Genomic DNA, 15,238 nt, shown 5'->3' with positions numbered 1-15,238 from the left:
TCCTACCCTGTCCTCACATGCCTGGCGTGGAGCCTGGGGAGGTTGTCAACCTTTTCATGGAAGTTCTGTGCAGCAAATAAAACTTCAACCAAACCCATTCCTTCCCATCCTATCAATACTGCCTTCATTCGTTCTGATACCTTAGGTTGAAAATCCATAACAAACTGAGCCACCACGCCGTAAGGTGCTATAAGCTTTGCATCAACAATCCCAAAATATTGTTCACAGCATAGTTTCAAATGCTCAAGATATTCCACAGGATTTTCTCCCTTGGCTTGCTTACATGCATTTAACTTGGACCAATCTGTCTTTTGAGGGCACATTTTGATAATGGTTTGCAGCAGTCCATCAGTAAACGTTTAAGAAAAGTAAATGGATCTGTGGGCGGCATTGCTCGCAACAACTGATCCAAATCAACACAAGTGGAGTGATGGGAATCTATGATGAACTGGAGTTCCTCCTGGAACATAATGGATCTTCTTATATGTTTGGAAATCTCTGAACAATATTAAACAAATGAGTAGTGCTCGATGGGGCATGCACAGTAACTAGGGTATCGCCTCCGCCTGGGAGTTGTATAAGCGGAAATGCAACAGTGCTGGTATGGCTGCCAAAACCCTTCAAACTTGCCTGAGGATGTCGAAAAAGGTTTAGAGATCTGAGTTTGTATTTTGGGAGTGAAGGGGCCAACCACAGAGTTTATTGTAGTGGATTGATGATAAGTTGGCATTTGGGTTGAGTCTGGGCTAGCCAGTTGTTGGTCAGGTGTAACATTTAAAATGTCAGGGTTATAAGTGTCCAAAATATCTTCAGGGCTTCCCTTTAACGGGGGCTACCTTGTAATACAGGATATAATTGTTTGAACCCGGCTTTATGTGCCAGTAACCACAGGTTTGAGTACTCGGTCTTCAGGTATTTAACTTGCTCCTGGAACTTTTCTTGAGTGTCTTTCAGTTGCCCCGGATCTTGGATTCATTCTGTTTCTTGGTAGCTTCGGTATACCAATCTAGATGACTGTCTCATTAGTGTTGGTGTATACGTGTGTCTTTCTTCTCTAAACGCCTTGCGTAAATCCGTTATCCTGTCTAAGTGAAATGTTCCTTCCTGATGAAAATGTGTAGGTTACTCACCCTGTGTATATTTGTGCCATTTGCCATTTGCCCAGATACTTACATGCTTTGAGTGAGTAGTGAGTAAACCTGAAGCGTTGTGGACTTCCTTTAGGAGGAAGTGGCACTTGGCTAGACTGCCCTGAACCCATTCTCATGGGGATAAGTCATAGGTACGGCTTATTTCAGATTCCGTTCTGTTGCTAACTCTGTCTGCATCGGGACGCTATTGAGGTCTGTGGCTTGCGACTGGGTACGGCTCATTAGCTAACAGCTCTGCCACGCCTATCTGGAGTCTCAAATATCCACACCGAGCCTCCATTCCTCCCCCATTACAGAAATGTCAGAAACATCCGCAGGTGTTGGTCACATTCAGATCACTGCTGGTACACAGCTTATATCCCCCATTACACTATCCACAATACAGAGCAGTATTTCTGCTTTTTCAGAGACATGGATAGGTAAGGGTCAAAACAAGACACACAATTGGTAGAAACAAAGCCTGTTACAGTACTAGGATAGAGGAAATATAAAGTAGGATCACAACTGAGTTGCACATTTAGGGTTTCAAGTATCAAGGTACAGGTTAAGACCAGACCATCATGGGGCTCTCATACCAAACATTTTCTTCACTCTCATATAGAACCTATTCTTCCTAATCCATAATTATTACTTCACTACTCTACAGCAGTCTCATGTCTCTTAAGTCAGTAGGAGGCATGGATGCACTGCTTTTAAACGGTGGTGGCCAATGTGAGAAACCTGAGGTTATTCTCCCAGGTAGATCCTGGGAATCCCTTATTCAGGTGGCCAGGGATGAACAAGGCCCTCTCTTATCTCAACCCTAGTGGTAGACTAGTGGGGAAAGATAACCTGGGTAGGGGAACCCGAGGTTGTACTTGGGGGAAATACCCCATGTGAGACACAGTACTATTCCGGGGAGGAAGGAGAGGACGACGAGATCCCAAAGACCTTTTGTAGGTTGCATTACATCTGCTCCTCTTCCTCGCATTGAATCTTTCTTACCCAGATCCAACGACCCCTCCATGTATACCAAATTCCCAGACCCTGTTACACCCAGGAACTATCTCTCCCAGGCTCCCTATTTTCCTATTTCCTATCCAAATACTCCCAATCGTTCTTCTACACATCACTCTGATTATTATTTCCCGAACACCCAGTCTACTTTAACAAAACACTACTGTTCCCACAACCCCCCCCGTTGATTTCATGATACTAATCCCAGTCATTCCCATTTGTTTCACAAACCCGACTATCTCATCCTTATGAGTTTACCCACCTCACTAGTACAAAGGCTATAATTCCATATAACACCTTCTCCCCATCATACCAAGTAGAATCCTCAAACTGTCCCCCCGGACCCTACGCCGCTTCCAACACAAACACTTTCTTCTGACACAAAAGACACCGGACTAACACTAAAGCCGTTTACCTGACATGTCCTAACTCAAGGGTCAGACAAAGTCGGGCAATTGACAAGAACTGCACACACACCTGACGGCCCTTTCCTTTCCCCACAGGGATAAAAGGTGGAGCCTGAGAGCACAATACAAGCAAGGCAGACCGCGTGACGAGAGAGCTAACCCAGCACGGCACTTTAAGAGAAGGAGAAAGGCGACCACAACCGAAAGGGTGACAAGGAGAGACATGACCTTGCCCTTTCCAACACAGGCCTGCACAACCTCAGTGGAAGGAATCGTATGCAAGACCGCAAACCATAGCCAACGTGTGTTGCAACAGATGTCGGCGGTACACGGGCCCTCCTCCGCTGATAAGCAAGCCGGGGAGAGACGCTTGCCACCATGGTACCGTCCTTGACTACAGAGACCAGAAAAGCCAAGCGGTTCATCATAGCTGGTGAGTCGAGAAGAAAGCCGATAAGAAACCGAACTGTGTCGACAAAAGTAGCAAACGGCTAATTGAAGAAAGTACAAAGAACTGTTAATATGAGAGGGGAAAATCAGCTGTAGAGAAGTCAGGCACCATGTGAGAGTTCACTTAGGGAGGGAAACGCTGGGCGATTACCCTATCGTTAAAAATACTGTTGCTAGAAGGCCTTGGGAAACCAGAGAAAGGGGTTATAGGTGTCTAGCCAAATCCTCTGTACAGTCGAAAGTTTTTGACCCGCAGATGATTGCAAAGCAAAGGGAAGTGAACCTTGCATCGCAAGATAGTAGAAGAAACTGTGTGATTGGCAAACGTTGGCAAGAGTGAACCCGACGGAGAGATGTCCACAGTGAACTGTTTAAAAAGACATTAAGATTTGTGAATGCCAGAAGTGAAATTGATTTGTGAAGCTGTAGTGAAACCGACGGAGGGAGGCAAACAGTCAAAGTGTCTGAGCCCGGAAGAGGGGGATCCAGAGGTGGAAAGAGATCACCAGCGACACGTGAACCACGGCAAATGTAATCTGTTGCATACCAGCCACAGTGACCCGATGGAGGGAGGCTGATATTCGAGAGGGGTCTGAGCCCGGAAGAGGGGTATCCAGGGGTGAAGAATTATCACCCGAAGTATAAAAAGAAAGGAACGTTTGTTTATTATTTTTAACCCATCAGGCCCTTCGAAACAAGAAACGTAACTACTGAAGGTCCTGATATTGTGAAGAACTTTTTGTGGATCTGAGCCTGAAAGAGGTGGATCCAGGGGTGAAAAGGCATCACCCAGCGTACCAGAAGAAAGGAACTTTTGTTTATTATTTTTGGAACTTATCAGGTGCTCAAAATGTGGGAGACCCGACTACTGCATCCTGACTTATTATTTATGAACACTTCTTTCTTTCTTGTGAACCCTATCCCACACCCTTTTGTGGGTTTAGTTGTAAGGATTGGCAATAGGGTTTTCTTAGTATAGGCCGCCCTTTTATTTGACAAGACGCCACTAGGACTGCCTTATTATTTGGTTGGTAGTAGCTTGCTCCCATCTTAGATTCAGGTTTATATTAGGCGTTTTTCCAACCCGCATATACAGTTTAATAAACACCCTTGAACTGTGATCACTTGTCTGTCTGTACTGTTGCCACCATGAGTTCCTTACACCAACCATTTTTTCTTATTCATATAAACAGTTCTATATGCAGGGTACTTTCCCTCCTGTATCCTTGGATAACCACAGCAGATGTGGTATTTTCAGAGGGAACAAGATGTTAGAACACAGTTATAATAGTTGAGCAGAGTTCCAGTTGCCAACACCAATAGTATTTCTAGATTACTAGCCCATCGTATTTGGAAAATACAAGGGTGCATCTCAGTGAATGGGCCTAGAAGGGGGGAAACAATGCTAACATAAAGGCAGAGGCCACAAAAGGATAGATTGATGTTAGACTAATAGCACCCAACATTACACTTAAAAATAGACAGTGTCACCAGAAATAATTACATTGTAACCAGGCATTAATATTAGCAGACGTACAATACAATCATTTATAAATATATACAAAATTACAGGTGCAAGCTAAAATTTTATTCTTTGTCCTAAAACCTACAGAACCCAAACTGGATGCAGGAAAAAAGTTCAGAGGCAGGTAAGTCCACCCAAAAGTCATTTTGCAACAGTTTCAGCTGAGTAAACCGTTTCCTACAGAAATAAACAGGACAGTCAGTAGGCAATATGCTTGTATGGAGATGAGGCAGCAAGGTGCCTGTTCTGCCATAAGGGTTTGGATTTGGCAGCAAACCACCCCACGTGACGACAGAGGAGATCCTAAAGAAGAGCTCCAGAAGCTGGTTCGAGAACTAGTAGCCCTGAGAGGAGATTCTGCACAGCAGGAATCAGCCATAATGGAAACATGCAGTTAAGGCCAGCCTGTGAAAAGCCTTGTCCATGGATCAGGGGGCTCTCTGGGGGTGTCAAGAATAATCTACCAATCTAGGACAGAGGTACTCATAGTGATGGTTCCGGAAAAGTAGGTTTCGGATGCCCCAAATAACCACGTGGGCAAAAGTCTGGTTTACAGGATCTAATCTGCCAGGGACTTGAAGACCAGACCAACGTCAATCCAGATGATGGAAAAGAACAATAATCACCCTACCTAGGGAAGGGACACTCAGCAAAAGCAATCGCAGGGATGACTTGGAGGAATGCAGGCAATCCTGACAAATCAAGTTCCTCCGGCTCGACGAACCGCAAAGGACAGCCCTCCCACAGAAGATGGTTCTATTAAGAAGACTATGGTAGGGTTGACCAAGAGGTGGCAGTGGTTTTGAGTCTGAATAACCCTCCAGGCAACATCAGCTTCCAACACCAAGGCAAGACGACCAAGGCATAAAAAAGGGTCAGCAGTACAAAAGCCTGAAGATGGTCCCAGCACAGAACCCCTGATCCAGTCAATGAGGGAGGACAGAGGAGTCCCAGGAATTATGTCCAGCAGCAGAAAATGGAAACTGGGGATAACCCCATTACACAGGGTGCAGCCATTTGAGCAGATCTAATCCTTAATATGCAGCAGTAGCCCAAAAACAGCAGAAAACCTCCAAGAGGTATGTACGATTCCTGCCCTCAATGCAAAATCCAGCAGAATTGAGTGTTGCACAGTGTCTCCCCAATTTATACCCACACACAGAGGGGCTAGCGGAAGCCAGCCCACCAATTGTGCCTAGGAGGTGGGGTGGGGGGTTAAAAACAAAGGGTTAGGCAATCAGACAATCTGTTTGGCCTTGCTAATCATTCCTGACCAGCCACAGAATTTGAAATGGCTAGCCAGAGAACATGTTTACTCCAGTTGAAAAAACTATGGAGGGTGCACACAGAGTCCACGAATGCACAACAGTCTACCACATGGTTTCCCTGGACAAAGTAACCCCCTAAAACAAAATGGCTGATAAAAGGACTTTAAAAAACACATTGATTCCACAGTGGCTACTGAAACAGGTATATTGGGCTACCAATGCTGTATATCGGCTTGCACCCCCTGGTAAAGCCAAAACTTAAACATAGCTGCCACCATCCTAATCTCTAAAACGGATGTATAGTGATATAATTACTATAGGCTACCAAGATTTCTGTTTCTTCAGCTCCCCAGGAAATCGGGTAATATTTATTGATATTTTCTTTACAGCCGGAAGCTGTACTGTTGACTTTGTCTTGTTGGTTTCTATCTAGAAACTTTTTTGAACTTCGAAAACGCTCTAAATTGACTTGAGACGTTTGCCTACCTGTAAATCTGCATTCAATACTTGTTTCCGCTGTGGTCGAGGACTTTTTGAAACACACTGTTGTATTTTACGATCTTCCTGCTATTTTATGTCTGTTTAAAAATCACTGCTCTTCACTACTTAAAACCCTTTTAGGGGATTCCAAGATAGCGGGCGTAGGGTAATAACATCGGCGTACTGAGCTCTGTCCACCACGAGGCCTACAAAGTCAGGCAAGGCATCTCGAAGCTACAACCCAGCAAGAATTAAGCCAAAACCGCGGGGCACCCCTATGCAGCGCCGGGGGACCAGGCGATAAACTGTGTGGCCGTCAGCAGAGACAACGGATGCAGGCTGATAACAGCGCACCAACGTGGGAGTGCGGAGAAGGCGAGCGAGCGGCCTGGCAGCATGATCGGGGAGGCGCCTGCAGCTCACCAGACACTGAGTGGTGCAGGGGAGTTGGGGTGCCGTGGGCCGCATCGCTCGCACCGCCGGAGACACCTGCCCCCACAAGCACACTAACCTGGAGGAGTACGCACAGACGAGCAGGCGGGATGTCGGACCTGCAGCGGCGCTGGGGTGCTGTGGCCTCGCCGTGGCCACGTTGGCATCCCAGCAATTGGCCTCTTCTAGGCCGTGGGTGGGCGCGGTGCCAGGCAATCCCATGTACGCCCAACTATGAGGCCACCCCGTGCAGGCCCGAAAAAAAATGAAGACTGCCGGCCCCTTTAATGTAAACCAGGCATTGTGCTAGCGTCAAGCTCTGGCACCCTTTAGGGGTCCCCCATACCTAAAGGCTCACCATGGTTCAGCTACTGCAAAGGGGAGGCCCTCCCCCATTATAGTGGGCCCTGATTGACACCAAAGGCATCCTACTCCTGCAGCCCGGGAAGAGACCCAGGCCCCAGGCACACACAGGGATGGACATACAATTTTCCACGAAGCAGGCGTGTACAGACACAATATGTTCCAGCCTACTGAATACCCCCCCTCGACCCCTGCCCCCCTGAGGGGTGGATTTGGGAAGGTGCTGGCCCGCTCCCTAGGGTGAATAAACCATCTCTCAGAAGGTGCTAATGCCGGGGGCCAGAAGGAACAACACTCTGGGCAAGCGACTGCAGTCGACCACACTCCGAGACAGGACCATTCAAAGCTGCTGGTCTAGGGATCCAGACCCCCAACCACAACGGAACATAACAAAACCCCTAAAGAAGTGGGGGGCGGCAAGTCCACAATGACCGCATCCACGGCAGACCTGGAGAAGTGCTTTCATGATTTCCAAGACAGACTTACTACATTGTTCACATCTGAGGTCAAGTCGACGCTCTCTGAATTGAGAAAGGACATTGGTACGCTAGAAGAAAGGGCAGACACCACTGAAAGGGCGCTCCAGTGGATTATCCAAGACAACCAAAAGACGGATGAAGTCCTAGAAGATCTGGTCAGGACTACACAGAATGTTGAACTACAATGTGAAGACCTTGAAAATAGGTCTCAGAGATCAAATATTTGCATAAGAAAACGTACCCGAAACAATTGATGATGCAGGTCTTATGTTCACAAACCTCCTGGGCGATGACGGAACTCCAGACATCCCCATCGATGGAGTCCATAGAACCGGCCGCACGCCCAAGAGACACACTAGCTGCACTAGCATGCTACCCCCAAAAGGAGCTTATACTGCAGGCAGCCCGACTGGCAGAACCGCTCACTTACAACGGGGCCAAAATTCATCTGTACCAGGACCTCTCACAGACCACCCTGCAGAAGCGCAGAAATATGGGAACAGTAGTGAAGGCACTACAGGCAAAAGAAGTAAAATACAAATGGACCTTTCCGTTCAGACTAATTTTCATCTGGGAAGGAAGACAACATAGGATATCAACTCGGGAAGAGGGGATCCATCTACTGCACATAAATGAAGACATTGACAACGGTCCGGCGACGTCAGAAGGAACCGGCTCCCTCCAAAAGACTAAAACCTGGAAATCGTCATAAGCAGCTCATGGTCAGAGACTGAACCAGCAGGGCCCCCGGGGGCTATGAGACAGATGCCCTGAGGGCATCCAAAGCAAGCCCAAGACTTGACAGTACTACTTTTGGAAGAAATGAGATTGACCTTATAGCAACATTCCCTACAGATGAAGGCACAGGGGACGGAAGCCTTCTGCCATGGTATTGTAAGGGAGACATGGTTTCAAGAATAAACGGACACAAGTGATCACAGTTCGAGGGTGTTTATTAAACTGTACTTGGGTTGGAAAAAACACCTAATCTAAACGTAAATCTAAGATGGGAGCAAGCTATGGCCATCAAATAATAATAAGGTAGTCCTAGTGGCGTCTCGTAAAAAAAAAAGGGCCTATTCTAAGAAAAATCTATTGCCAATCCTTACACTAAATACAAAAGAGTGTGCGATAATGTTCACAAGAAAAGAAAGAAGTATTCACAAATGGTAAGTCAGGATGTAGTAGCCGGGGGTCTCCATTCCCCACGTTTTAAGCATGGGACAAGGGGGGAGTCTGGAACACAGCACACGCTCAAGCTTTCCCCGCACGAGATGACAGGTCCGTTCTCAGCTATCAGGACCGTTGAGGGACAAGTCTTTCTTTGTGAAAAGGCTCTTGTCTTCGAGGACCTGATATATATTCAAGATAACAAACAAAAGTTCCTTTCTATATTTACATTGGGTGTAGGCTTTTCACCCTTAAGATCCCCCTCTTCCAGTTGCAGATCCTTAATTAGTTTTCATGGATATCGGGACCTTCGGTGGTTGCCTTTCATGCTTCCGACGGCCTGATAGCTTTAAAAAAACAAACAAAAAAAAGTTAGCTTTCAGATTCCATGTGAGGTGATGATTCTTCACCACTGGGTCCCTCTCTGCCGGGCGCAGACACCTCTCAAATTTCAGGCACCCTCAGTTGGGTTCACTCTATCTTGTATATAAGGACTTCTTTGTCACTTTCACTTGTCAAGGGGGTAATGGATCCCCCTCTGCCGGGCTTAGATCCCTCTTGAACGTCAGCCTCCCTCCGTCAGGATCACTATGGCTTTCCTTACATTCACGAGTCTCAATGTCTTTTTAAACAAAACAGTTCACTGTGGACATCCCTCCGTCGGGTTCACTCTTACCAATCACACAGTTCTTTCTAATTTCTTACGATGCAGGATGTTCTTGCCTTAGCCTTTTAATCATCAGCACCACGATGCGGGATTCACTTTCCAATTATTTGCGGGTCAAAGACTTTCGACTATAAAGAGGATTTTGCTAGACCCTGTATGACCACTTTGACCCCTTTCGCGCCTCTCCCAATTTATGGTAGTTTCAATGAAAAGGTAATCGGCCAGAGTTTCTCGAGTGAGTACGTGGTGCCAGACTCCTTTTACTGCTTGCTTTCTTATTAACAGTTCTTTGTACTGTCTTCAATTAGCCGTTTGCTACTTTCGTTCAACAGTGTGGTTTCTTATCGGTTCTCTCCTCGACTCAGCAGCTGTGATGAACCGCTTGGCTTCTCTTGTCTCTGGAGTGAAGGCTGGTACTACGGAGGCAAGCATCTCTCCCTGGCTTCATTATCAGCAAAGGAGGGCTCCATGTACCGTTGAAATCTGCTACAACACACGCTGGCTCTTGTTTGCGGTCCTACGATTCCTTTGCTGGAGGTTTCACAGACATGGATTGAAAAGGGCATGGTTGCTTCCCTAATTGTCACCCTTTTGGCTCTCGTTGACTTTCTCTTCTGCCGTACTTGGATAGCTGAGTCGCCGTGCGGTCGGCCTTGCTCGTATTATGCTTTCATGCTCGACCTTTTATCCCTGCAGGGAAGGGAATGGGCCGTCAGGTGTGCGTGATTCGGGTCAATTGCCTGACCCTTGGTTTGGGACACGTCAGGTAAATGGTTTTAGGGTTAGTCCTTTGTTTGTCATAGTGTAAACAAGTGTTTGTTCCGAAAAAGAAGGGTTGTAAAGTTTCTAAATCTCCTTCGTGGTGAGATGGGGAGAAGGTGCTATAAGAAGGGTGAATTATATTCTTTGTCCTAGGGGGGTAGGGTTTATGACAAGAATAGGGGGGTTATGGGAACAGTAGAGTTTTGTCAATGCTGACTGGGAGTTCCGAAAATAATAACCAGAGGAATGTGGAAAAGAATATCTGGGAGTGCTTGGGTAGGACATGGAAAAGCAGGGATTCTGGAAGAGGTGGTTTCTAAATCTATCTGGATTTGGGATCCTAGGGGATTACTTATATTTGGGCAAGAGAGATTTAATGGGAGGAAGGGAGGCATATGCATTACAGACTACAAAGGCCTCAGTGATCTCATCCTCTCCTTCTTCCTCGGTGTAATGTGTCTTACCTGGGGTATTCCTCCGAGCATAAGCCTGAGGTCCCCCATCCAGGTGATCCCTTCTCGCTCTTTCGCCCCCTCCCTGGATGCGTTGGCGAGCTACTGCAGAGGGCGTATGGCCTGAGGACTGCATAGGTTTTCTGGCTCGCACCAGGGCGGGAAGGGTTGGGGGGGGAGAGTGTGGCTAGATGTTCAGAGTTATACAACAGAACAGAATTTTGGGGGCGAAAGGAGGGTTGGGAGGGAGAGGGGACGGGGGAAGGACTGAATGTGCATATCCAGTGTGTACTCTCATAAAAAGCAACTAGGTGATGGCACTGGAGACAGGGGTCAACGACAAATGGCCCCCTCTAGTTAGACTCCTACATTCAAATGCCTGACGCCTACCATACAGGGCTTAAACACCCCTGTGAAAAGAAAGAAACTTGAAAGTCTTCTCTTGCATCATCAACCAGACTTGGTGGTGCTACAGGAGATGCATATCAAAAATTTGGAGAGGCACAAACTCCTGCTAAAACAATATTCCCACATTTTTCAAGCGAATGACCAAGGAAAGACGGCGGGGGTCTTAACTCTAAAATCTGGCACAGCAGCCCAGGTGCAGAATTCACATGCAGACGAGGGAGGCAGATTCCCATTTCTCACGATCCAAATTGGGTTAGTGACACTTATGGTCAACTCCATACATGCCCCTAATATTTGGCAGGATGGCTTTTTGAGGACCGACCTAGAGACGTTTGGCAGAGGAGATACTTTAGTAATGGGCAACTTTAACATGGTGTGGGATCCCCAACATGACAGGAGCACACACCTTGCATGCGCAACCCTCCTCATCGCAGGCTTTTAAAATAAGAATTGACCACCTAGCCCTGAAAGTCGTTTGGACCTCAATACGGGGCCTCGAAAGGCCCTTAATTCTTAGATTGTAACGTAATTGTTTTGCTGTTCATTTCTGTTAACTGTTTTGCTTGCTTTATACTCGTATGTTTCTATACTGTATAGCACCTGCTCCCATCGGGCCAATATTTTTGTGCTTTAAACATTTATTTAAATTTTATTTTATAAATGTATAATCAGGTTATCCTTTTCTGTTATTAGGACATAGATTGGGAGCTAATAACATTTAAGTTTGTAGTGTTTAATATGTGAAATCCTGAGGGATTCAAACCTGTTTTTCACGCTGTATTTACTTTTTGTCACAATGGTTGTATTTTTAAAAGTATGATGTTATAAAGAAATGGTACACATCCAACATACAGTGTACAACTCCTCAGAAATTGAACCTGTGTTGGGTGTTCTCATGAAATCCTTATTGCGGTAATTAATTAGCATCTCAAATGTTTATATGAACAGAGCAGTTTGCAAGATTGATTCCACCTTTCTGTTCTGATTCTCCCAGGGCTGAGAAAGTTATACTTGGACAATTTTTATTTTCTCTGAGTGTTTTTCACTGTCTATTCCCTAAAACCTGGCAATCAAACTGCAAGTTTTGTGTTTTTTACTCTGAAGGGACAGGGTCACACAGGTGTCACAGAAGCATTTTTTACATCTAGCATATATAAGCACCATATGCCAGCTAGGACCTTTTCGGGAAAGGAAAATTATCACCAGTCATTACATCAGTATTCTTATTCCATGCTCTATATTGTATGAATGGTGCCCAATTGTCAACTACAAGTGAGTATCTTCATGTTGATCTTTGCTTTCTCTGGTCCTAAAGTCTAAACATTTTCTGGATGCATATGAGATTTGCCATTACATCTCCCACCTAATACAGAATATATTTCTTTGGTACATACACAATTGTTTTTTGCCGTTGCTATCGGCACTGACATTGTTTTTTGTGCATTTACTGATAGATTTACATGTTTTAGGTTCAGATGCAAGTGAAAAACACAAAATCTCTATTTGACAAATTGAAGATGGATGTGTGTCAGAAGGTGGACCTCCTTGGAGCAAGTCGCTGTAATTTGCTGTCACAGTCCCTTGGCACCTACCAGGTATGATTCTTAACCGTGTGCAGTGCTTAATTTGTGGGAGTGTTATTTTTGAGCCCCAGCACTTATTTTGTCAGACTTGGTTTAATAATGATGTGCAGTTTGAACAACTTGAGAACTTTAACTGTCAATCAGTAGTTGTCCCAACACAAGCAACAACAGTTTGCCCTGGTCACATGTTTCTGCATCCTGAGCTGGCTCATTGTAACTCATGAACATGATGACCTGCACTGTAGCGGCAGTGCTAGTTATTAATTTTCATGACTACCAATGAGGTGGACAATTACAAAATCATGCATGCACGCTGGCCCTGCCTGCGCACCGCTCCAGTCAGCCTACATAATATTGATGCAGCTCCACTGCTGCAATAACCAGCAGCAATGCCACAGCACGGTGGGTTGACAACAGCAGAAAAGCCAGCAGTACCAACTTCAGGTCAATACCAGGGAAAAGGCCATTGCAGAGTGCCAACCTACTCAAGTACATTTTGCTGCACTGTTTGACAGAAGATTTCATTTGAAGTTTTGCCTGCTTTTTGTACATCAGTTAATCATAGGAGGAAAGCATGTTTTCTGTTTTTTGTGGCTAGACAGTCAATACGTTCCTTTTGCCAACTAAAGAATCATTGCAAGATGTTAACCATGATAATGTGTTTAAAGACGCATTTAATCATGTGTCTCATTTCAAGACAGACGTAGTATGTGATATTTTCTGCTGATTTGTATTTGCAATTACATATCTGCCATAGTCAGTGCATCAACAATGTGCCGGTGTGACTTGCAGCTTTAAAAACAAATATGATGATACTGTGGGGGCAGCTGCCCAAATGTGTCACAGGCATGCTATGAAATAGTTGGGTCCTGGCACTTTTTGTGCAAATTAAGCACTGCCTGTGTCATATACTTCTTTGGAGATACGGGAGAGCGTGATTGGATGTGGGGAGAAGCTTTGGGCAAACAGATTCATGGTATTCTATATACTCTGTTCTGTTACGGTTGTGAAACATATTGTAAATCTTAACTAAGCTCATTCATACTTCGCACCATCCTATGGAAAGTGGCACCTAGTTACTGGGTTGGTAAAGTTATGTTTTGAGTTTTCATTTTGCAGGCATTGACGATCATTCTACTCAAAGATATCTCACTTGGCTTACTGTGATTCTTGAATATAGCATGTAATACTATGAACATAATCTTCAACAGTGCACTTTACAATGTCCCCTCACCCTCCTCCAAACCTCATGAACACTTCTGTTCAATGTATGGCTTCAGTAGCATGGTCAGGAGAACTCTGATTCCATAGAGCATGTAGCTGGCTGTAAAGCTTAATGTTCCTACCAGCCCTTTAACAGCTGCAAAATGTTTTAGAAATATGCATTTGTTTTTCTCAGAGGTCATACAATTTGTAAAACGAGGTGTAATCTACAAAATAAAAATGCAGATTTCACAGACTTTACTGAGTTAAACCTATAAAACCAGGAAATGGCTAGTTATTGCCCATTTTAGCAACCACCTGTGCATGTGCACTTACCAGGACAGTTGAGCTACTGAAGGGGCTCTCTGTCCATCATTTCTTTTTTAAAACACTGCACACAATTCAGGTTTTTGTACCTTTTATTGGACTAACCGCAAATATTATGTTGAGATGGTAAAATGCATTACCTTTCTCAGTCCAACAAGCGTCTTCTTCAGATGGTTGTGTGAGGCAGACATGGTATCACAAGAAGGACGAGTACACAAAAGATACAAATCACCAGTTTTATTTATTTCAAAAGCGGGTTTGAAGAACTCCTGTCTTGCCCTAACACTAAAGATGGGAGCACACTATACCATCTAAATAAAAAGAAAACGGTCCTAGTCTGTCATTAGTCCAAAAGAATAAGAATTAAACTAGAAAACCTATTGCCTGCCCTGACTCTAGTGAAATAGGGAAATGCAACACAAACAGAAAATTAGTGGGAAACAAAAGGATGACAGAATTGCATCAAAAGATTTGTTCCCACATTGTATAACATGTGTGTGGATTGGGGCACTTGACATATGGACGCTCTCTGCGAGTACACCTGGGATAGCTGGCTCGACCCTCCAGAGCTTGCTTGGCATTCACGTACTCCTGCTCAAAGTTCAAGGTTTTGACCTCTCGGGTCTCCCTCTCCCCTCCCTCCCCCCAATTCAAGGTCAATTCTCTGCGTTTTGCAGCCCCAACACAAAAGTTCAAAGCTCTTCAGTACAAACACCAAAGTTACAAAGGAAAACGTACTTGAAGTCTCTATAAGCCCCCTCAACCAGGCCCAGCCTTAAGCTTTCAATTTCTTTCCTTGGTTCCCCTCTTTTGGACTCTGTGTTGCTTTTTCTTGGCCACATGTGGAGACCTCATACTTGCGCTATCGGAACACTTGCAAAATCAGTTATTGGACTCAGAAAGGCAAAGAATTACACACAATACATTGGTTATAGTTATAATATAAATGGCGCGTTATAGGCCCTTTATTCACTCATAACATACAAAAAGAGAAATAAACACATAATCAGTTATACATAGACAAAGAAAAAACTCATCACCGTTGGGATTGTTGCAGAAAACACCTTAATCTCAGCCACTACGACACTGCTTAGTCCCACCGCAGGTAGGCAAAG

General features: G+C 45.0%; 1 protein-coding gene across 2 annotated transcripts in view; it reads left to right on the top strand.

The window, feature by feature from the left end:
- ICA1L (islet cell autoantigen 1 like) overlaps positions 1-15,238 on the top strand; it is an 804,678-nt gene that overhangs the window by 286,619 nt on the left and 502,821 nt on the right. For both annotated transcript variants that reach the window (XM_069615515.1, XM_069615516.1), the window contains exon 6: positions 12,480-12,605. In XM_069615515.1, coding sequence (XP_069471616.1) covers positions 12,480-12,605 — 126 coding nt within the window. The remainder of the gene's footprint in view (positions 1-12,479; positions 12,606-15,238) is intronic.

The sequence above is a fragment of the Ambystoma mexicanum genome, chromosome 9, assembly GCF_040938575.1.
Source record: "Ambystoma mexicanum isolate Mex_15411 chromosome 9, UKY_AmexF1_1, whole genome shotgun sequence".
Lineage (NCBI taxonomy): Eukaryota > Metazoa > Chordata > Amphibia > Caudata > Ambystomatidae > Ambystoma > Ambystoma mexicanum.
Note: the sequence above shows the minus strand (reverse complement) of the source record. Positions and strands in the feature narration are given on the sequence as shown.